The following is a 26,139-nucleotide window of genomic DNA, read 5'->3' as shown; positions in this document are numbered from 1 at the left end:
AGGGGAGAAGGGGGAAGAGAGGAAGTGGGCTGCCTCATGCCTGATCTGCCTTCCCGGTTCGGGCCCCAGCTGCATCCCCCAAGCAGCGACTGCACCCCTGGCCGGCCAGGACCCCTCCAGGAGCCTCTCAGCTCAGCGGAGAGTCTCAGACTGGGCGTGCTCCTTGTACAAGCCAGAGGCGGCTCATCCCTTCCAAATACCAAGGAGAGGCCCAGCTCCATTTGGGGCCTCGGGAAAAACTTGCTGTCCCTTTTCTCTCTCCCCATGGCCTGGAGGGGTGCAGACCCTCAGTGAGCTACTGCTGCCGGGCTGATGTATGGGGCTGGGCTGGACCTGCCCCTTGTCAGCAGAGCACGCGGGGCGTGGACCCACGCTGGGCCCAATAAGAAGGCAGATCTGACTCCCGGATGGCAGAGGACAGGAAGATTGGGGGAGACCAAGCCATTTTATAGCAGGATCTCGGACTGCAGAAGGCATGCAATGCATCACTGGGAAATTTCAGGAGCCAAGTCTTGACTTTGAGGCAGTAGAATCGAGCCCTCAAAAGAACAGACTGCTTCCTCAGAGAACCAGGTTCAAATCCCGACTCTGCCGCTTCCTAATTCTGTGACCTTGGTGAGTGATTTCAACTTTGTGGGCCTCAGTTTCCTCATCTATGAAATGGGGTGAGAAGAATCCCTAACTCCTGGAGCTGCGGGGGAGATGAAATGACAGGGAAAGTCCTCGGTAAAGGGTAGCTCTCAGCTCTCTCAATGTGGGAGGGGTCAGAGATGGGAGGTCTGACTGGTCCCCAATCCCCCAGGCCATGAGCATATAATGATCTCAGCTGGCCTCGCTGGGCTGTAGGCAAAGTGGGAAACTGCTCGTCAGACGTGAACAGTGTCATCAGCAATGTCACCTTAATGGTAGTCGTCTTACAGGAATAGTGGTAATTAACCCATCTATTAAATAGTAATTATTACTACCGCTGGTCATTAAACACTTAGCACATGCAGACAGTTGGCTAAGCATGACGTCATGCACTGATATCATTGATTTCGCACAGTAATCTCATCATGCAGGGCGTTCTACGCCGCCCTACAGATGGGGAAGTGGAGGCGCAGAGAAGCTGCGAATACTGCCAACAATCACCCAGCTGGTAAGTGGCCAGGACTTGACTCCCATGTGTCTGATTCTGAAGTCAGATTTTTGGACCTTGGAGCTCCGCTGCTTCCCCAGCAGCACCAGGGCAGCTGGCTGGCCAGAAGGAGCCCCCAGAGGTCCCACCACCAGCCCCATACTGCAGCAGCAGCAGGGCAACGGCAACCCTGGGGGCTGAAAGCAGCACGTAACTGATTTCACTCAGTCTGAGCCAACCTCCAGAGCAGTGGGAAGTGCCAAGGACACAGCGAGGAGGAGGTCAGTGGAGCCCCGGAGGGACGGGATTCAGAGGAGGCCAGGAGCTTCCTTCCATGCACTGGCTTGGATGGCCCCACTGTTTTCCCATCTCCCAGCAGCCTTCCATTTTGTCCCAGCAACTCCATTCCAGGCTTTCCTCCTCCCACTGGACAGATGGAGAGACTGAGGCCCGGAGAGGCTGAGGTCCAGGGGCCCGAGAGCTACAGTTTGATGATGGACCCTCGCCTGGGCATCTCCCACACTGACGGGTCCCCAGTCACTGCCTCTCCAGGAGCATCTGCTGGCCCCTGGGACTTGGGTCCTATGAACACTGGGGAGGGAGATGGGACAGCAGCCTTCAGGCTGGGTGGGCTTAGACCCTCAGATCATAGGTCGGGCCCCTCAGCCCACCAACCAGCCCGTCCAGCCCCAGGCCAGTAGGGGGTTCTCACTCCTCATGAACAGGGGGACATATGCATCAGGAGCCTGGAGTGCGGGCTCTCACCTCCCCTCTGCACTTGGAGTTTTCTACCTCATCCGAAGGATTACAGGGGACGGACAGAGCCACCTGCAGCTCAGCACCTGTCTTGGGATGATGGGTACTTGTATCCAGGCTTCTCACCCCTGGCTAGTCCCTCCATCTTCCTCCTCAGCACCTAGCACTGCCTGGCACATAGTAGGTGCTCGGGACAGTTCTGTTAATGAGTGAGAGGGTGTTTATACTTGGCGCTCCCACTAGACAGAATCTTAAAAGCAGATGTATTTCTTTTTTTTCTTTTTTTTTTTAAGATTTTATTTGAGACAGAGAGAGAGAGAGAGAGAGAGAGACCACAAGTGGGGGAGAGGGGCAGAGAGAGAGAGGAAGAGTGAGAAGCAGACTCCCCACTGAGCAGGCTGCCAGACGTGGGGCTCAATCCCAGGACCCTGAGATCATGACCTGAGCCACAGGCAGATGCTTAACCAACCGAGCCACCCAGGCACCCCAGGAGGTGTCCTTCTTATCATTCCTGAACCTTCAGGGCTGAGCATAGGCCCAGGACACAGCAGGTGCACAGAAAATTTGGGAACTGAGCTGGCTTTGCTTGCCTCATTGGCCCAGAGAACTGGTGTGTGCATGCTTCCGCTGGATTCAAACCCTCCAAGGCTCCCATGTCCTCCCTCATCAGAGTCCAGGCAGTCCCTCAGTCTGGCCTTTGGAGGGACCTGGGCTGCCTGAACTCATCTTCCCCCAGTCCTGCCCTGGGATCCTGCCTGGCCTGGTCCCCTTCCTCCATACCCTTTCCACCTGCCCAAAGCCCACCTCTCCACCTCCCCAGAGGGGGTTCCCAGCCCTGAGCCCGAGCCTTGGCTGAAGTGAGAGCCCCTCCCGGTCTCCATCCTCCATCGGCAGAGACAGAGGGAACAGAAGCTGCAAGGGCTCAAGATGAGAGCCACTCGCCCGCCCCCAATCCCACCCTCGGGAGAGTAGATGGGGTTCTCCCCACTTTGGCTACCCTGCCTCTCCCACCCCTCCCAGGCTTGGGATCCTCAGGAATGCCCCTGGTTCCTTAGTCATCACAAGAAGTCCAGGACCCCTGTGTCCTCACCCCTGTGCTCAGCCCAGGTGTCCCCAGCATTTCCCGTTGTCCCCCCTACACTTCCTCCAGAGCAGGGGTCATTTATGTATCGGGCTGTCTCTCCCCCAAATGCCAGAACAGAAGCTCCTAAAGGGCAGGGCTGTTTTCTGCCCTGCTGATGGCCGCACCCCCGGCTCCTGGAGCGGCTCCAGGCACACATGGCTGGGTACTTCCCGAGTGAATGAACAAAGCAACAACGGTGCCTTGACCAAGATGCTCTTGTGCTGGGAGCATCGCTGTGCCATGACCATGAGCTGCCTGGTTTCATCCAACCCATGGGACCACGCTATCACGACCACAACTATGTTCTGTGTTTCAGATGAGCAAAATTTAGGTTCTGAGAAGTTCAATGATTATCCTGGCAATACAGAGCTGGGATTCAAACCCAGGTCTGTCTGGCCCTGAGACCTGGCCTCCTCACTACTACTGGACAGTGGGTTTGAGCTCAAGGGCTTTGCTTACCGGGGGTCCGGGCTCTCCGGGGGTCCCAACGGCACCGGGAGTTCCAGGATGACCCTACCAAGAACGAGATGAGAGAAAAGGAATCAGCCGAAGCAGGTGTCTCTTCCTCCTTCCGCCTAGGCTGGCCCGGCCCCGGCCCCAGCCCGGGGCCTCAAGGGCAGCGGCCGGGCCTCTTGGAGGGAGGAGCCGGTCTTCCTGAATGCCCGGGTTATAAGGGAGTGGGCAGAGGAGAGCAGAGCAGTCACCACCCCTGTGACAGGAGAGGGCAAGGGGCACACACTTGCTCCTTACCATTGATCCCTTGGGTCCGGGTGCGCCTGGGGGTCCCATCATGCCCCGATCACCCTGTGATGGAGACAGCAAGGCAGGGAGGTCATGGCTGTGGGGTGGCTCCATGGGGGGCAGGTGCAGAGGCCTTCCAGAGGCCAAAGAGGGAGGGGTAGAGATTTATCCAAAGTCTACAGTCACATTACCCAAGGTGGTGACAGGGGAAGGTTGTTGGGATTTCACTCCGCAGAAGCCAGGAACCCAGTAAGCCCTGAAAGGTCTCAGTGTCCGTTGTGGCACGTCCCCCAGTGGGCTGCACTTAGGCAAGAGTGGTCCTGATCAGGGATGAGCTAATGACATTGTCCCCTTTGATGCTGACCCACATCACGTGGTCCTCAATGGGCCTGGCATCCCCTGGGCTGGGCTTGCTGAGGCACAGAAGACAAAAGAAGGCCCTCTTGCTCTCCCCATCCCCTGCCCAGACAGAGATGAAATGCTGGAGCGTCTGAGAAGGAACTCCTTTCCTCGTGACCCATCCAGACCGACCGGGGCAGAGATGGTGGGCGTAGGAGACAGAGACAGCTGAAGGAAGGGGCTCTGGGTTTGAATCCTGCCTTTGCTTTTGTGAGGCTCTGTGTTTTGTACCCACAGACACAAATCACCAACACAGACACAAACAAGTAAGTGCAGTGAGGGCGCGGGTCTCGGTGCCAAGGCCCTGCAGCAGGGGATCTGAGCCAGCAGGTGCAGGGGAGTGGTGGGGGCCTGCTTGACCCGAGACAGCTGAGGGATAACTCACCTAGGCAAAGAGGGAGGAGGGCCGGGAGGAGGAGGAGGGGTGCACCTGGCCAGGGGGAGGGGGCAGCACGAGCAGTGGTTTGTAGGTGAGGAGGGACACGGAACATTTGAGCAATAAAGAAGGCCAGAGTTGGTTTGATATTGCACAATAGTTGTGCAAGATGTGACCATCGGCGGCCACAGGGAGAAGGGTACACAGGACCTTTCTGTACTGTTTTTTGCAATATCTTGTGACTCTATAATTACTTCAAAATAAAAAGTTAAAAAGAAATAAGGAAGAGGAGAACATAGGGAAGGTGGAGGAGGAGAAGGAGGAGGTGGGGGTGTGGCCAGAGGGTCTGGGATGCGGAGTGATGAGAAGTAAGGCACAGGAAGAGCCCGGAAAGGAAAGTGGGGCTGGACTGGGGCAGAGGCTTCCTCTCTCTGGCCCTCGGTTTCTCCATCTATCCAGTGGGTGTGATATCGGCTCCCCAGAAGGCCAGCTTGCCGATCAGAGAAGCCCCTGAAAGGAAGCAGGGCCCCTCCAGAGCCCACGGTGGGAAGGCACGGGGGGGCTTGCGGGCTGGGAGCTGACACGAGGTAAGCGTGGCCTCGGCACTGAACCTGACTCACATCCCAGCTCTGTCACTTCCTTTCTGGGTGACTTTGATGCCACCTCCCCAATTTGAGCCTTGGTTATCTGGTCTGTAAAACAGCTGCTGGGGGCTTCCCGAGGCAGCCTAAGGCACTGTGCCAGTTTAGAAACGATGGCTCTTCCGCTCCCTTCTGTCGCCCACCCCTGTGAGGGCCCACGTCACGTGCGTGAGCTGGTTGGCACACGGGAGTCTGACTACACATAGCAGTGCTGACAGGAGGGCAGGGCGGAGCCCCAGGGGATGCTGGGAAAGGGGACCATGGCTCTTTAAGGGTCTGGAATGCCAGGAAAGCAAAGAGAAGCCAGAAGAAAGAAGACTGAAAGCCCCAGGGCAACTGGCCCCTTCATCTTCTTAAAATCTCCACCACAAGTTCTAGCTGTTCTGTATTCTCCCCAGCCTAACTTACCTTTTCTCCCACAATCCCTGGCTCCCCGACCAGACCAATGAATCCCAGAAGTCCCTAGAAGAAACATGCACGAAAAGCAAGAAAAAAAAGGAAGCTGCGTGAATTCGGGGATGTGCAACACGCCTGCCTCTCCCAGTCTCTGGAGCTCCCGGCCTGTGCCTCCTGCCCCATGCCTGGTAATCAGGCAGGCGTGGGGTGCCACGGAGGAGAGCTGCCTCTCTCCAGGCACTGTCCTGACTTCCCTCACTCCACCAGATGGTTCTGATTTCGGAGCCAAGCGGTGGGGCCGCTGCCAGCATCCCTGGGAGCGCCACACATTCTTCCCGCGCCAGAAGCAGGCTGGGAGGCGGCCACGTTTGGGGGGCGGGCTGTGGGGGGGGGGGAGCAGGAATGGCCCTTAAGCTGTGCTGGGAAGAGCCCTGCCTGTTAGAAATCTGTCCCCATCTTTCAGGGCTGCTTCAAAGAGAGAAACAAACCGGCTCGCCCGCATGGAAACAGTATCACGGCCTCCGCCAAAAGACTTGATTCCAACGTGGGAAGTGGAGGCCTTTATACTGTCTTGTGAAAGGCTTCCTCTCCTTTCTGAAGGGCACACACACACTCACACTGTGGTTCCTGTTGCTCTTTTTAACTCCACTGGGTGATAACTTGCCTCTGTGTTCCAGGGGCTCTTCTAGGCGGCTGCCGGCCTCGCTGGGCCGGAGGAGTTACGCACGCACCCATGGGGCGAGGCCCGACGGCCTGGAGCAGACACTCAGGAGAGCAGACAGTTCCCTGTCCAGGCCGCACGCTCTTCCCTGCTACGGAAGATCGGAGCAGAGGGGGGTCTTGTGCGGTCTGGAGGTGCAAAAATGGCTTTGGGAGAACTCAGGGCTGTAGCCGAGAGTTCCCGGGAGATTCAGGAAAGACGGAGGGCGGAGTGGCTCTGTCCCATCTGATCTGCTCCCTGTCCCCTAACTGGGTCCAGAAAGGAATGAGACCTCGAAGCTGAGCGGACACAGGTCAGAGGTGGCCGACCTGTCCAGCTAGAGGGAAAACACGGTGCCCATTTCCAAAGGGTTAGCTCTGTGGATCTCAGAGACCGTTTTCAAGTGGCAGCTCTGGCCACGACCGAGTGTGTCTTGTGCTGTGGCCTGGGATTCAACTCTGTGGCTCCAAGGCCTATGCACCTGTCCCTCCACTCCAGGGCCTCCACAGCGTGTGGCCCTGAGCAGGGCACAGATCCCTCTGCACCCCCGCACCATTGCCATGCTGTGGAGGTCCTGGTTCCCTGGGTTCCGAGACACTTCAGGGCTGAAGTCCGACGTGAGACGGATGAGGTACAAGGCATGAGGTCCCCACTAGTAAGTCACAGGCAATAACCAAGTATTTGGCTTTTGCAACAACTCACTTTAAAAAAAACAATGAGAGCGTTTTCAGGGTGACAGCAATATTCATAACAACAGCTGGCACTTACTGAGAGCCAAGCGCTGCACCTGACACTTCTTCTGGCATCATCACTCAGTCTTTAGGTTTGGAGACCCTGGGCAAGTCACAAAGCCTCTCCGAGCCTTACCATCTGCAGAGGGTGGCACTTTCGAGAAAGGTCTCTCCCTATCTCCCGGGGATTGTTGTGAGTCTTGAAGATAATGCATGGCACATGTAGGCACTCAATAAATGTTAGCTCCCTCCCGTCCCGTTCTAATTTATTTTAAAAGGGCATAGGGTTAAGACAGAGGCCCGAGCGCCCCACAAGGGAGCACTCAGACATTTAGAGGATGCCGAGCGACAGGAATAAAAACGGCTCTGTTAAAAGGCCCCTGCCTGACTGGCCCAGAGAAACAGAAATTTCATAGCTACTTTAAATTTATGAGTTGTTGGGTCCTGGAAGGCAGGCGGGTCATAAACCTCAAACAAGAAGCCAAACAGGATCCTAATGAATAAGGGCCATACAGTGAGTGCCCCATTTCCCCACCCCGGCCCCCAGGACACCCATGGGGCGCTGTCCCAGAAGATCCTGGCAGGCCCGTCCTGCAGGTGGAGATGAGGCTGACCGGGAAGCCAGCCCCGGAGGCCCAGGGCTTCCACCTGGGGGAGGGGGTGGAGAAGCAGCTCTGACCACTGCGGGCACAGCTGGCTCCTCTCAAGCCGGCATGAGGACACAGGACACGGGGGAGGAGGCAGCTCGGTCACCTACAACGGGCACTGCACAGGCAGGATCTGAGTCCCCGATTTTGGGAAGGGGGCTTCCCTGGTCCTCCCGCTGTCTACAGATAAAGGGCTGTTGTCTGCTTATGTCTGCTCTTCTCCCTCCTTCCTTCCCTTCCCTCGTATGCCATTCTGCGTGGCACTGGGGGTACAAGTGGGAATAAGAGAGCTGGGGGTCCTCTAGCAGAACAGGCATCTCAGGGGTGTTTGCACGCCCAGTCTCTCCCTGGATAGAGGGAGCTTCTTCCAGGCCAGGCCCAGGCCTGTGATCATGTCTGTGTCCCCAGCACCTAGGACAGGGCCTGCTGGCAAGCCCTCTGCACTCTCACTAGCTGTTACAAAACGGCAAGGGCTCAGGAGGCAAAGAATTTTCCAGTCCCTCCAGGGCAGATCTTGGGAATCCAGCAGCGCTGAGGGTTTTCAACCTTGGCTCTGACACTTGTGTTGCTGTCCGGGAGATCTTGTCAAGTGCCCTAACTTCTCAGAGCCTTCCTTTCCTCATTCGTGAAATGGGGATACTAACTACCACCCTGGGGCTGCTGAGGGAAGGGCAGGCAGGTACCAGAGCCTGGTACCTAACAGGAGCCAATCGATGGAGCTGACACTGCCATCCTAAGGAGGACCGCTGATGCTGCCGTGATTAAGAGAGGTCTGCCCCTTCCCACATGGGTAGGAAGCCAACAGACAGCTGGTGTGGCACCCCTGCATGCCTGTTGGCAGCCACAGGGCTCAGGCTCTGCCTCACTGTTCAGACAGGCCTCTCTTTCCAGCTGTGGTCCCAGCGAGCCAGGCAGCAGACTGGGGGCTCCGCCGACCAGGCAGGCCTGCAGCTGCTCCAGACCAGCCGTCCGCTCCTCCGGGCCCCAGCTTTGCGGCGACCTTACCAGGTCATCCTTGTTAATCAGATTGCCAACATGGGCTAGGATCCAGGGGTCCTCAACTGGGGTTTCTGGAAGGCCCCGTGGGTGGAATTCAGGGGGTCCCTGAACTTGAAGAGGAAAAAGAAAATCACAACTTTTATTTTCACTGACCTCGAACTGAAATTTAGCATTTCCCTCAAATCTGAGTGTAGGCAACAAACCCACGGTACCTGTTACTGTCCCAGATAGTTACATGTCACATTACAGTCATTGTCACAGAGATTTCAAAATATGTCACTAAGGCCTGTCACTGCTTCAAAAGTGAGGTCGTTATTAGACCTGCTGCTGGATCTCATCATTTAATGCATTAATAAAGAAGCCTACCTAGGAGTAGATCACATTTAACACACTTTCATAATTGTATTTCAGTATAATGGATTTCCTTTGTAATCCTTCATCTTGCATGTCATGCATTTAAAAACTCTATTCTGAGAAGGGGTCCGTGGGCTTCGCCAGCCTGCCAAAGGGTCCAAGGCACTGAAAAGTTAGGACCCCAGGACAGAGCACTTTGCAAGGACCCTTCGTGTCCCGACGTTCTAGGATTCTGAGGATCTATTTCCCGAGGGCCCTTACCATCAGCATAACTATGAAATTAAATTTGCTGATCGCATGGCCTTTTTTTTCCAATCAGGAAATATATCCAGGCCGCGACAGCCCTTCCAAACTCCCGGGCTTCCCACAGAATGCGCTCAAATGACACTGGAAAGGTTTCAAAAATCCAGTCCGCCCCCTGCTTTAATTCCTTTCTTCCCCCCAACAGATGTTGCAGGCCTGGTGAGGAAGCCCATCGTGCGCGACTCTCACGCCATTGATGGCGTTTCTCAGCCGAGGCAGATTCTTCTGGGTCTCCAGGATGAGGCGGTCCCTTGCAGGGTTCAGGGGGCTTCTTTAAGGGAGGGGAGGAGATTGCTACCTTTCAACCTGACGTCCAAGCCCCAGGTTAAGCTTTCTGGCGGTGCTGGGCTGTCTGCACCCCGCCCCCAGCACTCACAGCTGCTTCTCGGGAGCACCGAGGGCCCTGGGCCTCAATAATGTAGGTCGTGATTCTCAAATCTCCTTTTTCATGATGACTTGCAACCTCCTCTCCACTCCAGACCTCGGCCTGACTTCCCAACTAGCCAGAGCCACTGGTTTGAATTTCACTTTCCTTGTAGGTTAGGGTGGCCGGGACCAGGAGCCCCTGGGAGGTGGTTATGCTTTGGTCTTCAGGGGCCCTATCTGTAGATGGAACACAGCTGGGGATTCTTGAAGGCTCTTCCAGATGTCATGTTCTGGGAACAAAGTCATGTCACCCCTCTGGGCAAATGCTCCAAAAACATCCACAGAGCCAGGCCCTGGGACTGTGATTCATGGCTTTCTCATTCAGTGACTTCTCCCCGACAGTCAATGACCATCTCAATGAAAGGGGGGACGAGCTAACCGACCCCAGGAGCTAGTGTGGGAATGAAAGGGGGATGCGTGTGGAGCGTTTTACCAAAGGGCCTGGCACACAGTAAGAGCTCAATAAAGAGTCCTCGTGTTCGGAGACCAGTATTGACTTACCTGCTCACCCACGGGCCCTGGCCGTCCAGGGTCGCCTGGCTCCCCCTGCAAAGAAAAGAGGAGGATCGCTTGGGATGGATGATGGGAGTCTAGCTCCCCCTCCCCAGGGAACACCCCCAGGTAATCAGCCTTAGTCCCCACCAGGGAAGGACAGGAACCTCAACTCCAGAGTCTGGCCTTGTAGACCTCCAACTAATGGCAGAAACGATGGGATGCAGACAGAACCTCTGACCCCAGACACGGCCCCAGCTGCCCGTGCCCTCTGAGTGGCCCTTGGCAGATGACTTGGTATCCTCCGGTCTGTATCTCATTTGGGCTGTTCATCAACCCATTGCATTTTGTGGAGGTGGCAACTAAAGCTCAGAGAGGCAAGGAGACATGCTCAAGGCCACACAGCAAGCTAGAGGCAGGGCTAGAATTGGAACCTTGGTCCGACTCATTGAAATACCCATTCCTACTGGATCAGGCTGCCCACTGACAGAAAGAGCAGGGAACAGGGAGTCAGGGCCCTTGGATCCTAGACCCTCACCCACCAGAGCTCTGCCGCCAGCTCCCCACATGACTGGCGAGCCTTGTCTCTGCTCCGGGCTCAGCCTCCCCAGCTATAAATAAGGGAAATCAGACTCATTTGTCTCGTAGGCTATTTCCAGCTCTCACGCTTGGTGGCCTCTCGTAGAGCCTTGTCTGCCAGTTTTATCCCGTGCTGGGGTGGCTCCTACTCCTTAGGCAGCCGCGGCCGCCCTGGTCTCCCTGCAGCGTGAGCCGGAGAGAGGCGAGCGGCCCCGTGGGATAAATCCACCCAGACTATGTCACCGCGCCCACCACAGAAACCCAGCTGGTATCTGAGGGAGTGAGACCGAGACCTCAGGGGGCAGGACAAGGGCTAAACTAGCCAAACTAGCCAGGAGCTTGGCTCACAGATGGATGCGGCTCACCACAATCAGGGTCCGAGCCTCATCCTTCCCTCCAGTGCCTCCCCTAGACCTCACGCTCGTGAGAACCAGAGGGGCCAGACAGACGCATGGGCCATGTCTGCTGAGCGGAGGGGGACGTGGATGTCCTGGGCTACCCTGGCTCTGCCCTCACCCTCGTGTGTCTGCCCAGCTGTAAACGTGGCCCAACACTCTCTGTCCAGGACAGTTTGGAAAATCCAACCCACAAGAGGAGTCCTTGGAAAGCCACTAAGTGAGGCTGCCCATGGGCCAAGGGTCATCACTTTTCTACCCAGGCCAGTTCTTTTTTGATAAGTTAAAAAGAAAAAAAAAAAACTGTTACCAAATGTAATATATGACTACACATCATGGGGAAAAGCTAGAGGCCCACAAAAGAAAACGGAAATGTCCTCTACTCCCACCACCCGGAGAGAGCCCCCATCCACACTGCAGCCTCTGCTCTGAGCATGCAAGACCACGGGGCAACAGGTCCTCGCAACAGGCTCGTCCCTCCATCTGGAATCTGCTTCCTACTACGGCCACACCGCCACCTCCACACACACGGGCGTTCTCCCGTCTTGTAAACTCTTCCACTATACCGTCTTCGGTGGCTGTATTGCATCCCATTACTTGAACTCTACCCCACTGTTGGACATTGAGGTTCTGCTCATTTTTTCCTGTTACCAATATGTTATGATAAATGGGGACCATTGACCCCCTTTCCACAACTGCCCCTGGGATTGGGGTTCTTCCTGGGGCCCTCATTTGCTGGCTCCCCCTTTCTTCTCTTCCCCACTTGTTACACACACACACACACACACCACACAAACCCAAGCCCAGTCACTTCCAGGTCCCCTCACCTTCATGCCATCTGGTCCGGGCCGGCCAGGAAACCCCTTCCTGCCAGGTTGGCCCTGCAACAGAGAGAGGTGAGTGAGGGGGGCTAGGCGGGGCGGGGGGGGGGGCATGTTGCCATGGTCCCAGCCCTGGCCCAGAGGAGGGCTGCAATGCCCCACGGGGGTAGGGGGGAAGGGATGCAGAGCCTGGAGGGCCCCAGGCTACCGGCCAGTCTGGAGATGCAGGGGTGGGGGGTGGGGGGTCTCCAGCTGTGTGACCTCAGGGAAGTCTCCCCTCCCAGGCCAGTCCTGTTCATAAACGGGGATATTGAAAGCTGCTCTCAAGGAATGAGGAAGAGGAAGGAACTGGACAGAAGATACAAGGCCCAGAGGAAATGGGAGGGTTTATGCCAGTGGTTTTCAAAGTGTGGCCTGGGGATCACTGTGGTCCCTGGGGCCCTCTCAGGAGATTCATGACATCAGAACCAGGTTCACAATAACACTAAGACGTGGTTTTCCTGTGTCTCTCTCATTCTCATGAGTGTACGCGGAGTTTTCCAGAGGCTACGTGACATGTGGTATCGTCAACAGATTGAATGCAGAAGCAGATGGGAGAATCCAGCTGACTTCTATTAAATCAGACATTAAGGAGATTTGCAAAAGCGGTAAAACAATGCCACTCTTTTCATTAGATTATTTTGCTTTGGAAAATATAGCTGGTTGGTTGTTTTGTGTTGTTTTGTTGTAAAACTATTATTTTTGTGAACATGAAATGGGGTTATTATTACTTCAAATAAATTAACAAATTCATTTAAAAGTTTTCAGTTTTAATCACTAATATCCACAGGGGGAACCCACACAAAGAACAGCATTTTGGGTCCACAATCTTTTTTTTTTTTTTTTAAGAGGGTAAACAGGCCCCAAGACCAAAATATTTGTGCACTGCTGGTTTATACCCTCCCTGGCATGGGCCTTGTGGGAGCCGACTTGGAGCAGAGCAGTGGGGAGGGCGCAAGGTGAGGTTCTGGGCTGTGAGACACGGGGCTAAACCCCTTGCTCTTTGAGTCTGATGGCCGTGGGTGAGACAAGGACCAGCAATGGCACTCTGGTGGAGAGTCAAGTGCATGGAAGCGGACGTAAAGCCCAGCACGTGGCAGCTGGGCAAGCACAGCTGGTCAGTTTCCTGCCTCGTCTCTGTCCTTTGCGTCTGTTCTAGTCCCTTCTCTGGCTGGCCCAAGGCTCCTGCTGAGGACTTCTCTGCAAAGCGCCACCCGGGTGTTGCCTATGTGCACACAGCGGGCTCAGGAAGGACAAATCCCACCTCCCCAGGGCCATGGCACTCACCTCTAAGCCAGGGGCCCCAGGTGGCCCCATGTGTCCCTCATCTCCCTAAAGTTGGGAGACACAAGAGAGGAAAAAGGAGAAATTAATCCAGTGAGGGTCTCAGAGAACTTGACCTGTAAGGAGGCAAAGGCGTGGACAGAGGAGAGCCCTCCTGGACCAAGAGAAATGGTACGCCTGGTCCCCCCCACCCCTGGGCCCCCACCCAGGCCACAAAGTGACTTCCACATGAAGGGGGCTCCCAGTGTCGTCTGAATGTGACAGGCCAGGGTGTGTGGCAGAGCTGGGCAGAAAGTCAAACCCCATCAAACGCTGTGGATACAGAGCTGCGACTGCAGCTCAAAGATACGAGCTCTATTCTGAGCGCCACCATTGATTCAGTGGCAGACCTTAATGTCCCGGTGCCTCAGTTTCCCCATCTGTAAAATGGTGCCAAACGGAGAGGACCATCCTAAAGTATGACGACTAGTCTAAGCTGAGTTCCTAGAGGACAGCCATGAGGCCCCATCCACTACTCTGTCACAGACATCATTCAGGATGGGTGTGCAGTGCCTCATGGATGTGTGGGGCAGTAGAGGTGGGGGTAAGGGGCGTGAGAGAGGGAGGAGATGGAGACGTGAACGAATGCAGGGGTGGATGGATGAATGAATCAATGCGGACATGAGTAAGTGGCAGGCTCTCGGGTGGTAATGTGGGTGTAGAAAGAGGCACGTGGCTGGCGCCTTCCCTCCCTCCTCGCCCCTCCCTTTCCACTCTGGGCCCTCCCGCAGGCCAGGGCAGCCTCCAAAATGGCCCCTCTGGCATGCCAGGCCTAACCCAGAGGCCCCCTCTGGGGCCACCCCCCAACCCAGCTTCCAGGAAAGCAGCCCCACGTGGCCGCTGGCAGAGCCAGCGCTGGGACCCCGCCAGACCCAGAACCAGCCTGCAAAGGGATCCATGTTGGCTGGATGCCTGCCTGTGGTTGTGGTGAGTCCGGGCCTCCTGTGCCCTCAGCTGGGGCTGTCTGTGTGTCACGGGGGCCTTGGGATCTGAGCCTAGGGGGCTGGTGGGGGGCCTCAGGCATAGGCAAGATCCGGGGCCAGCCCGTGGGGTGCCCAACAGGCTCCCCCCCAGAGAACTTCTCAATCCCCCTCAGTGTGAATGAGGAAATATGCAAATCCCCACCCTGCCACTTCCTAGCTCTTCGGGTCCTGTCCTTCTTGGGGATGCCCCCGGGCAGCTTCCAGGAGCACACAGTTAACAGCATAGGGTCTCGGTCATGGGCTTCGGGCTCAAGCAGACCTGGATTTGAATCCTGACCCTGCCTGCCACTGCCATGGGACCCATCACAGTGTCTTTACCCCAAGTCTCAGGGCCTCACCTTCTACTCTCCCACACCCACACCCCAGGAAACGGCTACAGGCAGGAGCAGTGGTCTCCAGAGAGAAAAGCCCTGGGTGGAGGATGCAGCGAAGGCAAAGAGTCACCTGCCAGACAGGCCAGGCCAGAGAAAGACCTTGGCAGGGTCACAGGGTAGGGGCTGTAAAGGATGAGCTGGAGGGCCAGCCTGAGGCGGCCCGGGGAGTGGTGTCCTGGCTGAAGGGCCCTGGCCCCCAGCGGAGGCCTCTCGGACCCAGGATGGAGCAGGCAGGGCTGCAGGGGACAGGCAGGGGACAGGGCCAGACGGTCTCACCTCGGGCCCCAGCTGCCCACGGGGTCCCGGCAGGCCTCGAGCTCCAGGCTTACCCTGGTGAGAAGGGAACAGAGAGAGGTCTCAGAGGCGGCATCTCCACGTCCATCAGAGGCTGGCAAGACCCCCAACAATTCCAAGCCAGGCAGCCAGCCCCAGAGACCTGTGGCTTCCTCAGAGCAGGGAGCTTCGACCCTAGCGACCCTGGGCAGAGACTCACCTTCATGCCTTCTGGGCCGTTGTCCCCAGGGGGGCCAATGTCTCCAGGGAATCCCTGAGGGGAAGCAGAGAGCAGGGGTCACCCATGAGTGAAGGGAAGTGCTAAGAGCATCAGTCTTGGAGGGAGATCAACTCAGGTTTCTGTCCCTTCCTGCGTGGGATGGGACCCCCAGGCAGGTCTGTCTGGACCCTACAGTCCTCTGTTTTAGAACAGGGATCTCAGTAATAGCCCGTACCTCTCGGAGAGTTGCTGAGAACACTAAATGAGATAATGAGAAAATACTTAACACAGGAACAAGCACACATACACAGAAGGTTATATAACCCAGAATTTCCCAAGTCCTGCTCCTGCAGCCACCAGAGCCCCAAAGCCAGCCCTCCTGTGCTCCGAGAAATGGCAGCCTTTGAATGCAGTGATCCTGCAGAGATGAGGCTGTTCCAGGTTTGCTACAACTTTGAAGGGCTTGCAAAACGCTGGTCTAATGCAGCTCAGCTCCTCCCCTCCGAAGCTGGAATGCCCCCTGCATCCTGGCCACGTGTGTTGGACTCTGCCCCACACCACCAAGGGGGGCTTGCTGCTCCCTGACCAAGCCTGTTCCCGACCGCTGGCTGTGCAGTGGAGGCTTCTTCCTGACATAGGGCAGAACCCCCCCCCCCTTTCCTCTTGACAACCTTGCGCTGCCCCGTAGGACCGCACAAAGCACAGGGGGTGGGAGTCCTTCTTTCCACAGTGGTCTTTGCACAATTTGGAGACCAGTTTTCCCCACCCCAGAGGCCTGCCCATTGCTGTTCCTTCAGTGGCTTCTACTCTGGGGCCCAGGGTGCCTCAGTCTTGCCACCTCTAGTCGGTCGGCTTCCACTGTTGGCAATCACTAGGATGCCGGTGCTTCTCTGGGTGTGAACAGACCAGCAGAGGCCAGCACAGAGAACATCCCCTTCCTTGTTGTAGGTGTAATACCTCTGTTAATTCATCCTAGCGCCGCATTCACTTGTAGGGCAGCCCCACTACTCCCTTAGTTTCCTGACAACTAGAAACCAAAATCTTCTTATACGAATCCCTGAGTCCAAAATGCTTCCTCCCATGTCGCCTCCATAAGTGGCTTTTTCCCTTCCTCTCTGATCTTTTGGTGACTCCCATTAAATTCCAGCTCAAACATCCTCTCACACTTCTTACTAGCAAAGGCAAGAATGGGTCTGAATTTTGAGCTAACGCAGAAAGCCAAAGCTACCACATCTTTTTCTTCAAATCAAGAGGCTCAAAGTCCTGTTCTGCCACCAAAGCACTGTGTGACCCCGGGCAGGTTCCTGAGCATCTCTGGGCCTTGGCTTGCTCATCTGCAAAATGGTGACAACAACATCACCTTACAGGGCTGTTTGGAGGCTTGAAGGGAATAATGCAAGCCAAGTGCTTAGTTCAGCACCTGGTAAGTGCTCATTAAAAATCCTACATCCAAAAGGATGCAAGGCGGGAGCCACGCCGCCCACCCCCCGGAGCAGAGACACAGGAAGGCGCTGACACGGTCTTCAGCTTCTGTCTTCTCTGGACACAGAGTTAGCCAATCCGAACAGAACACAAAGATGGGAGAGGCAGACCCCGGATCTGTCCAGGGACCCGGGAGAGAACGAAAGCAGAGCTTATCGCTACAGGTAGCAGTGACGCTGAGGAAGGCACTTCACTGTGCTGTGAATCAGTTTCCTTATCTGTAACACGGTGGCGGTATGACATCCCTCACACGGGAGTGGTGGCATTTCAACACATTCTCATCCCGAAGATACCGCACAGCCTGCTGACACGAGGGGGGGCCCAATAAATGTGAGGCAGCGTCGTTCCACCCTCAGTGGCCGGACTGCCGGGAAACCTGGAGTGTTAGAAAAGTCTCCTTCCACAGCGGCCAGGGGAAGGAATCGAGGCCACGGAAGAGAGGCCAACTCCATTCGTCTAAAGATAGGACGGTGTCACGGCCAAAGTCAACACAGTGGGAAGTCAGAACTTGGAGCTTGCAGGAAACTATCCCTCATCTATCTGGGTGATACCAGCAGTGATCTTTGGAAGGGTCTGGAGAACCCGGCAGAGCGAGACTTGTGCAAGACGGGGAGGTACATGTGTGTATACACAATGGGGCCTAGACCCCCAGAGAGCCCGGGCGCTGAGGATCCCAGGCAGATGGCAGCCCCGTTCTTCAGAGATGGTCCCTCTTGGACGGACAGCAGGGGGAGAGCCCAACCGGCTGCCTCATCCCTCGCGTGGGAGCTGTCAATGCTGCCCAGAGACAGGAGACCTGTGCTAAGTCTCGCGCGCATCAGAACCTCTCAGGCAAGTTGCGCTCATTGCTAAATCATCCTTCATGATTTCTCATTCTCCATTCAAACACCGGAATTTTCATGTTTGCCCCTTGCTCCCCATTCCTTGGAACCTGGAGCCCTGAACTTTTTCCAGGGGGAGTGTGGGTGTTTGGAAAAGCTCCAGGGCTCAGGCTAGAGAAACAGGAGCTCCTGCTAAGGGGGCAGGCCCAAGTGCAGAGGGCTTTCCTGATGTTTTTTCTGGAAACTATAAAGGTGACTACAAAGCGAGGGAGGGTCTCTGAGGCCGGCTTCTGTCCCACTGCCACTGAAAGCCACCAGGGACACAGAGGCAGACAAGGAAAGGTCTCCGATCTCAGAATTTCTATTCTCGGCCCCACCTCTCGTTTGCTGCGTGGCCTCAGGTACATACCCCCTCCTCCCAGTCTCTGGATCTCCGTTTCCCAAGGACCACACCCAGTCCCGATTGTAGCCGGACTCAGAAATACGGCCTCACATACCTCGGGTCCAGGAGGCCCAGGAAACCCAAGGGATCCCTTGTCTCCAACTTTGCCCTGGGGAAGAGAAGAGATGACAGTGGAAGAAGGGGTAAGCGAGGGCCTACCTTCCATCATCCTTTGTATTAGTCCCCTGGCTGTGGGTGGCTGGAAAAACTCAGACGCGTATGAATGAGATCTCCCTAGATAATCAGGAGCTACTGTTCCCACCCCCCTCCTACACTTACAGCCATGGGATCCTGGGCAAGACACTTCATCTTGGAGAAGCTCAGTTTCTCCATCTGTAAGATGGGAGGGATAATAATACTCTAGCCCTTGGGGTGGCTGGCAGGCTTCAAAGAGGTATGGGGTGGGAAGGAGCTGATACATCGTAACATTCAAGAAATACATGTTATTAATGCTACTGCTGTTTTCAAGGCTTTGGGAGCCCCAGATCTTGATTCTCCCCAGAACTCTGACAGTGACCGAGGCCTCTCTCTGACGCTGGGTAAGTTCCTGCCCCTCTGGGCCTCAGTAACCTCCTCTGTAGAAAAGGTGACTGTCATTCCTGTCCTGCTCTGCGTGGCTCCCAGGCAGCTGCCGGAGGAAATGCGGTCCAGGATATGACCGTGTCTCTGGCCACATTTCATGACTGAAGAGTACGAGGTTTGGGGGGCGTGAGAGCAAAAGGTACTTACCAGAGGCCCAGGCTTCCCCCGTGCACCTGGGAACCCTGGCAATCCCTGGCTCCCCTGGAAAAGACCAAGAGCAGGCTGGGCTTAGTAAGGAACAGAAATGGCCAGGTAAACAGCTGCTCAGCCATCCTTGCCCGCCGGGGGCCTAGAGAACACCCGCCTTCGGGGAAGATGAGCTCCCCCGTCACTTTCCCTGCCTGCAGGTTCCAGCTGGGCAGCCCTGAGGGCTGGGCCTCAGGGATACAAAGGTGACACAGCAGGCCCTGTCCTCACCAAGTCATCCTGGAACCTGGGACCCTGGGGGGGGGGCTCCCAGTGAGCACAGCAGTGCCCTTTATGCCTGAGGAACTCTGGAGACTGGGGCCCAGCAGGGGAAGCAGCCAGGCCCGCATGGCTCGCAATGCATGGCTCGCAATCTGGAGACACCGAGGCTGGGTCAGGACAGGCCAGCCAGGAGGGAGGGAAGAGGAAGAGGGAGAGTGAGCCAACATCTGGGCCTTGTTGACTGACTGGGAGAGGTCCAGATGTGGCCACATGGTGCCGGACACAGGCAAAGAGGAGCCGGCCTCGGCAAGCTGCCTCGGTTCATCCGTCAGTCAGTAAGGCCGGTTACTCACTCACTTACTCAAACATGTCCTAAATGTTCACTGTTCTGTGCAGGCCTCTGAGCTGAGCAATGCCAGGGCAGTCTGCGGCAATATCCTTAGGGAGCTGGTGGAGTACAAGTCCCCCTCAACCAGGTGCTGCCACAGATGACAGACAGACAGGCTGCTCGGGGCCCACGGAGAGGGAAGTGGCCACTGTCCAAGCAGGTGGAAGAAATGGCATCTGAGCAGGGTTCTGAAGAATGGGGCCGTGCAGAGACTGAATGGAGGGCGTGCCAGGCCAGGCAGCAGTGTGAGGGGCAGAGGGCCCTTCGGTGGAGCACGGGGCTGTGAGGGCAAGGGACAGGAACTGGGTCCGAGGGGCTTGCTCACTGGGGTCCTGGGTGCTGGGGTGAGGAGCCAGGACTTCACTCTGGGAGCAGTAGGGAGCCATGGATGGTTTGTGAGCACAGAGCAGAGCTTTGTGGCAGAGAGGAAGACAGAGTGGGAGAGAAGGGGCAGGGGGCCTGACAGTAAGTCAGGAGGCTGTTGTCAAGGCCAGGGAAGACATGGTGATGGGGGACTGAGACTGGAGAAGATAGGGTTATGTGGAAGGAAGCCATTTTGCAGGGGGGTCCCGGCCCATGAGGGACCAGAGAAGAGCAGGGCGGGGACGGGGGAGGGGGTGAATCCACTGCAATTACCTTGTCTCCTTGGAATCCAGTATCTCCTGACACACCTGGAACCCCTTGTTCACCCTAAATGCACATCAGCAAAGAACGTTACAATGGAGACCACGGTGGGTTCCGGAAGCCTCCCCACTTCCAGACCCACCGGCACGGTACAGCTTGGCTGAGGCTGTTCCCAGAGTGGACCTGACCAGCAGCAGTCTTGTGAGAGTAAAGGGCAGGCCCCGGGGAAGCTTGGCTGGGGAAGGCAGGTCCTGGGGGGCATGGAGTCGGCCTCGCCGCACACCTGCTTGGGGTTGCTCAGGTAGCTGGAAATGCCACTGACAGAAGCCACGTTGCCTGGCCTTTCCTGGACAGCTGACACTTGCACATCAAAGGAACTGTTTCTAGATCCTTCAACGTCTTCATCATCAGCTTCATGTCACACGTGGGCAGCTGCAGCCTGTACAGTGCCCTCCCCCCCATCACAGAGGGTTCTGAGCGTTCGCATCTGTTGCTTGGCATTTTTCACCACCACGCTGGGAACTGTCCCTTCTTCTTTCTGTGGGAGTCTCTATGCCGGCCATCAGCTTGAGGCCACTTCTAATTAGCTGCCTGTAATCAGCTATAGCATGAGAAACCAGCTCGCCTGGCTGGCTAAGACTATGTGTAAACAGCGAGTAAACAGGTCTCGAGTTAGTTCCGAGTGTTTTCTTTCCTAAGGTGACACAGATTCTGGCTGTCAGGGGTCTCTTCTGGTCCCTCCCTATTTTCAGCCACATCCTGGTAAACGAGCTGTCGGAGAACCCCACGGAAAGACGGTTCTTCTTCCAGCTGGAGTCCCATCGCGCAGCCCTCATCCTCTCCAGCTTGCCATGTTGGACATTCCCAACGGCACCCTGGCCCCAGCATTCCAAAAACATTCACAGCCCCGGGAGCAGTCGGAAGGATGGGGAGGAGACCCAGGAAGAATGGAGACTCTTAGAGAACCCACACCGTGCAGCTAAGGCCATGAGCCGGCAAAAAAAAACTTCCTTGGTAAAACAAAAGCCAAAATTAAAATAGCTAAATAAATAAATAAACAGCTTAAAAACAAAACAAAACCAAAAAACAAAACAAAACAAAAAAAACTTCCTTTGGTTTTTCCAACCTGGAAAACCCTGTACAATATCCCAAAGGTTTGGGAGCCAAGATAGTTTTTGGCGTGTTTTTTTTTTTTTTCGGGGTGTGTGTGTGTGTGTGTGTGTGTGTGTGTGTGTGTTTAATGTCCAAAGGAGGAGCAAAGGAGATTTAAAAAAAAAAAAAAAAGTTTAAAAAGACACCTAAGAAATCAGGACAACGGATTTGGGCTGGAGCAGGAGTCTTGGTTCCAGAACGCTCCTCCACGCAGGAAGACGGAGCCAAGTGGTTGTAAGTGGGACCACGGCCAGGCCGGGTCATGGAAAATCTGGGATTCTAGGCAGGACCAGAGAACATGAAGGGATGGCTCACCCCAGGGGAGCGCCGGGGGTGGGGGCAGAGGGGCCCATCACAACCTCACTCTCCGCAACATTAACACCCCTCCCCAGCCAAAGGGGCAGAAAAGAAAGTCCTTTTTCTTTTCTTCTTCTTTTTTTCAACCCCAAAGACTTATTTGATTTTCTTCAAAACTATGGGCAGGAAAACAATTTCCTCCACTTCTTTTTTTTTTTCCAGAGCTTTCACATCTCGAAATGAGCCAGGCACCAGCAGTCAGCAAGCCAGCCGAGTTCCATGTAACACACGTTTATTTCCATGTTCCTGAAGGACCAGTGAGCGGGAGGCCAGCTCTGCAGAGGGGCCTATAAAAAACTCAATGCCTACACCCCCCCGCCCCCCCACTTCCTTTCTCCCTTGCACATGACTTCAACATTTCCAGAGCGCTGATGTCTCAAACCCCAGAGCAAACAGGTAGCTGTGGGGGAGAGCCCCCGCCTCAGACAGAAAGCCCCTCCATCTCTAGGGGAAGGCCACAGAAGAGGGGGCTTAGCAGCCCGAGGGGCAGGGCCAGAGGCGGAGCAGGGGAGCCGCGGTGGGGGGGGGGTTGCAGCCAGAGGCCTGGGGTTCGGGCAGGGGACAGTGAGGAGGTAGAAGAGGTGGAAGCAGATGGAAAAAGCACAGCACCCCTGGCTACCTAGGGGTGGGGTGGGTAGGACATCTGGGTGTGCCCACTGCAGGCCCCCATCTTCCCTTTTCTAAGAGTCCAAGGGCCGAGTTTCCTTTGATGCATCTCTTCGAACTCTCTGGGGCTGTTTACCCAGCCGTGAAATGGAGGTGCTGGAGAAGGTGACCTCCAAGGGCCTTATCAGCTCTGCCCTCCCGCCCTAGCTCTGCTTCGTGGTCGAGGGCTCTGGAGGCACAAGCCTGACTTCACAGCCTGACGCTCCTTACTGATAGTGTGTGCCCCAGGCAAGCTTCCTAGCTCCCAGAGGCTTGGAGGGGGGACGGGGGTGGTGGTGAATCCCCACAGGGCACTCACATGGTGCCCAGCCCTGACACCTGCTCCTGTTTCTCAGGTTTTATGAGGAGCGGAGCTATCTGAAGACAGGTGCACGGGGACCCCGCCCGCGGGAGCGGCACTCAGCAGCTCCGACCCGTGGAAACTTGGATGCGGCTCGAAAGCCCTCCCACACCGCTTTGGGGAGCCCGGTTCCGTAGCACAGGGAATGCGGCCCCCAGCCCTTCACGTCTCTGTCCCTCGGATACCGCACGACAGGGCCAGGTGCTGCCCTGCTCTGGGCCCCGGGGATCCCACCGACCCGCGTCCAACTGCGGTCTGGCACAGGGTGAGCGCAGCAGCAGGACTGTGCGGAGGACACGTGGCACGGGTGGCCTCCCCATGGCAACTGGGAGGAAAGCGGGTCAGGGGCTCAGAGGCCTGGGCCAGCTTTTCTGTTGCACACTCAGACCACGTGCTCTCTGGGGGTGGGTTCCCAGGTCTAACTGGGGCGGTTTATGCGGATTTGTTTCTTCCTGTGGCTGGGAGAGGTCTCTGGCCCCCACGCCATACCTGCCTGCTGCGGGGCCTGTCATCTGAGCAACACTACCCCCTCCACCCCCACACCCCCGGCTTTGGCCTCCAAGTCCAGATGCTGGCCCCAGCTTTGCTCTCCGAATTCAGAGAACTGCCTTGCCTTGCCTTGCCCCCAACCTGTGCCTCAACAGCCCCCCATGCTCTACCTTCCAAGGTCTGCACGCCCCAGACCACCTGCCTAGGCTCCACCTAGTTACAAGAAAGAAGCCGGGGAACACAGATTTAGGGGGGCCAAAGGGGAGACAGGAGGAGTGCGGGGGAGTGGACCTGGTGAGAGAGCAGCAACAGCGTTGGGGGGGTTGGGGGGGCAGAGGGTGGTTCGCATGCAGATAAAACACAGTGCAACAAGGCAGTATTCAGATCACCTTATCACCTTTCAGTCCGGGCTCCCCCACGTTCCCCATCAGTCCCTGCAAGACAAAGGCCAGATCCTGCTGGGAGGGGGGAGGGGCTCAAAGCCACAGAAGCCGAGCGCCCTGCCCAACGCCCACTGGCTTGCTGCACCCACCCGGTGCTCGATGCCCCACCCAGCGCTCAGTTTTCTCATCCGTGAAAGGGGACAATGACCCCCCAGCTCGGAGGGCCACGGTGTGGACCGAAGGAGCAGGAGAAGGGGCAGCTGACTCCTGAGCCATGGCACTCTGAACACATCCAGGGGAGAAGGCAACTCATGGGGACAGATGGGTTCCAGGAGCATTGGCCCCTGCATGTTGGCCACACGGGATCGCCCCCCAGAATGAGGTCCTAGCAGTTTGGGTCCATCTTTTTCCTGCATGCTCATCCCACCCAGGGACGTACCAAGCTCACTGGTTTGCTGCTACAGTTTCTCTGCCCCCGGTGATGCGCCGCCGCCCCCCCGCCCCCCGCCCTTGGCCTTCCAGTGCCCTGACATCTGGAACAACACGAACTCATGCTCAGCTCAAGGACTGCTGTCCAAGAAACATGTCAGCCATAACTGACCTACGGATGATGCCTGGCTCTCAGGCCCGGCAAGAAGTGAGCTCCTGAGCTGCCAGCTCCCACCCCAGCACCCCTCGGAGGCCCCGCCCTCCCCTCCCCCAACACCGTGCCCGGGCACACTTCCCTCTGGGCTGCCATGGGTCAAGGGGGGGGGGTGCCTGGCTGGGACGAGACCCGGATTCAGGGATGACTCTTGTTTACCTTCACGCCCTTGGGTCCTGGATAGCCAATCGGACCCAGTGCTCCCATGTCGCCCTGGCAGGAGAAAGAGAAGAGGACATGGTGAGAGGTGACTCCCAGGAATCTGGCCTGGGAGAGATGATCCCCAACGTCCCCTAGCCTGGGCTTCTGAGGACACAACCCCACTGGCTCTGTCAGACCAGCTGGTCTCGTCTCTCCTCTGCTGCTCGCTCTTTGTGTGGGGCGGCTAACGTCTCCGTGCCTCAGTTTCCCCGTCTAAAACAGGGATCAGTACTAGGTAACTCCTAGAGTTGCTTCAGGAAGAACTGACTTACGGGTACAAAGTACTTGGCACAGTCTGGAGGCATTTGGGTTGTCCCAGCTGAAGGGGCTCTACTGGCATATCGTGGGTGAAGGCCCCACAACACAGAATGATCTGTGCCCATAGTGCTGAGGTGAGAAGCCTGGTCGAGAATGAAGGGGGTGCTGGGTCCTCTCTGCACAAGCCCACCCTCTTCCCCTCACAGGTCCTCAGTTCCTGCCTGCCCCTACCGCTACCACCTCGAGCCGTGGCCATAACGGTAAGCCCACGCCCAGAGACAGGGAGCCCCCGAAAATGCTCTCTTCTCCCCCCTTTCCATCTGCTGTGACTCGTCAAAGTGTCTGGCTGCTATGTGCACTCAAACAATGTGCTTGACCTGTCTGGGCCTCAGTTTCCCACGTCCCTGCATCAGGCTCCATGCGGTTCCCTGGCAAGTGCTCGGAAGCTCTGGAGGAAGGCCAGCTGCCCCCAGGCTTCCTGCAGGAACTGCCCGGAGATGTCTCCATTGCATTCCTGCCCAACTGTCACAGAAGGGCCGACGGACCCAAGGAGACAGATGGAGGGATGTCAAGTTCACAGACGGTGGCGTGGTCTACTGGGGCACTGTCAAGTCCCACCCCCAGCCCCTGACACGGCTCAGATCAGCTGACGCAGACACTGGAGTCTGGCCACGGCCCTGCCAGGGAGGGGCTGTGTGACCTTGAGGAAAATCCTTGCCCTCCCTGGACCTCAGGATCCCCACCTGATTAGGTCAAACCAAACCCAGCCGGACCTCTGCCAAGAAATGGTGCTTTCAGCTCCATCACGTAATCTTCTCCTGAAGGAAGGAAGGTCCCAGCAGGTGCCAAGACTCACACAAACGACACAGCCTCCTAGGCGTGGAGCTCAGCCCCTACCTGCCTCCACCCGAGGACTCCTCACAACAGCCCCTGGAGATTCACCTCCTACCATCCCCATTTTACAGATGGGGAAACTGAGGCTCCGTAAGGTTAGGACTGGCTGGAGCTGGGATTCACACCAGGCAGTCCGACCCCAGAGCTTCTAGGCAATCCTGAAGTCGTCTTGGGAGAAGAGGGAGAGAGGGGAGTGAAAAGGCCAGGAACACTGGCCGGGAGAGATTGGGGTCCGAGGAAAAGCCAGCCCTTCAGAGAAGTGTACCTCCCTCGGCCATGCCGGCTGCTGCTTTTCTCCCTCTCTTTTCCTGGATGAAGGGTGCCAGGGGTGGCCTGCCCAGAGTTCCCCGTGATCCACAAATAAACAGAGGAGGCTCTCCTGGCACAGTTGGCTCCCGCTGGGGCCCGGGCTGTGGGCAGGGGACCAGTCAGCAGCTCCAGGAACACAGGCTCCTTCTTCCCACTGCAGGCCCAACGGTGGCTTGTGTGGGGACTAAATTCAATGCGGGCCTGACACCTGGGGCCCCCGGGGAGCCACAGCAACACCACACTTGCCGCCCCTGCAGGCAATTCCAAGAAAGTCTGTGTGTGGTGGGGGGCGGGGACTTGCATGGGTATCCAACCCCAAGGGGCAAGGAATCCGTGGAAAAGGGACTCTGGCTGCAGGGCACACGGGGAGAAGGTGCCGGCTTGCTTAAGGCAGGCCTTTCCCATGTTGGCAGCACCCCAACGCTGGTCTCTAAAAGCACTCGGGGGAGGAACAGAGAAAATTCCAGGCTGTCCCCCCCCCCCCCCCCCCTA

General features: G+C 56.7%; 1 protein-coding gene across 1 annotated transcript in view; it reads right to left on the bottom strand.

Annotated features, from left to right (window-relative positions):
- Positions 1-26,139, bottom strand: part of COL27A1 (collagen type XXVII alpha 1 chain) — a 131,373-nt gene that overhangs the window by 40,857 nt on the left and 64,377 nt on the right. Inside the window, exons 18-30 of the mRNA XM_040631345.1 lie at positions 24,145-24,198; positions 23,349-23,393; positions 19,968-20,021; positions 18,683-18,736; positions 18,009-18,062; positions 15,209-15,262; positions 14,992-15,045; positions 13,323-13,367; positions 12,003-12,056; positions 10,211-10,255; positions 5,562-5,615; positions 3,747-3,800; positions 3,456-3,509 (exon numbers count right to left, since the gene is read on the bottom strand). Coding sequence (XP_040487279.1) covers positions 3,456-3,509; positions 3,747-3,800; positions 5,562-5,615; positions 10,211-10,255; positions 12,003-12,056; positions 13,323-13,367; positions 14,992-15,045; positions 15,209-15,262; positions 18,009-18,062; positions 18,683-18,736; positions 19,968-20,021; positions 23,349-23,393; positions 24,145-24,198 — 675 coding nt within the window. The remainder of the gene's footprint in view (positions 1-3,455; positions 3,510-3,746; positions 3,801-5,561; positions 5,616-10,210; positions 10,256-12,002; positions 12,057-13,322; positions 13,368-14,991; positions 15,046-15,208; positions 15,263-18,008; positions 18,063-18,682; positions 18,737-19,967; positions 20,022-23,348; positions 23,394-24,144; positions 24,199-26,139) is intronic.

This window comes from Ursus maritimus, unplaced genomic scaffold, assembly GCF_017311325.1.
Source record: "Ursus maritimus isolate PB19 unplaced genomic scaffold, ASM1731132v1 scaffold_17, whole genome shotgun sequence".
Taxonomy (NCBI): domain Eukaryota; kingdom Metazoa; phylum Chordata; class Mammalia; order Carnivora; family Ursidae; genus Ursus; species Ursus maritimus.
The sequence above is the reverse complement of the archived record's forward strand: the minus strand, read 5'-3'. Positions and strand labels throughout refer to the sequence as shown.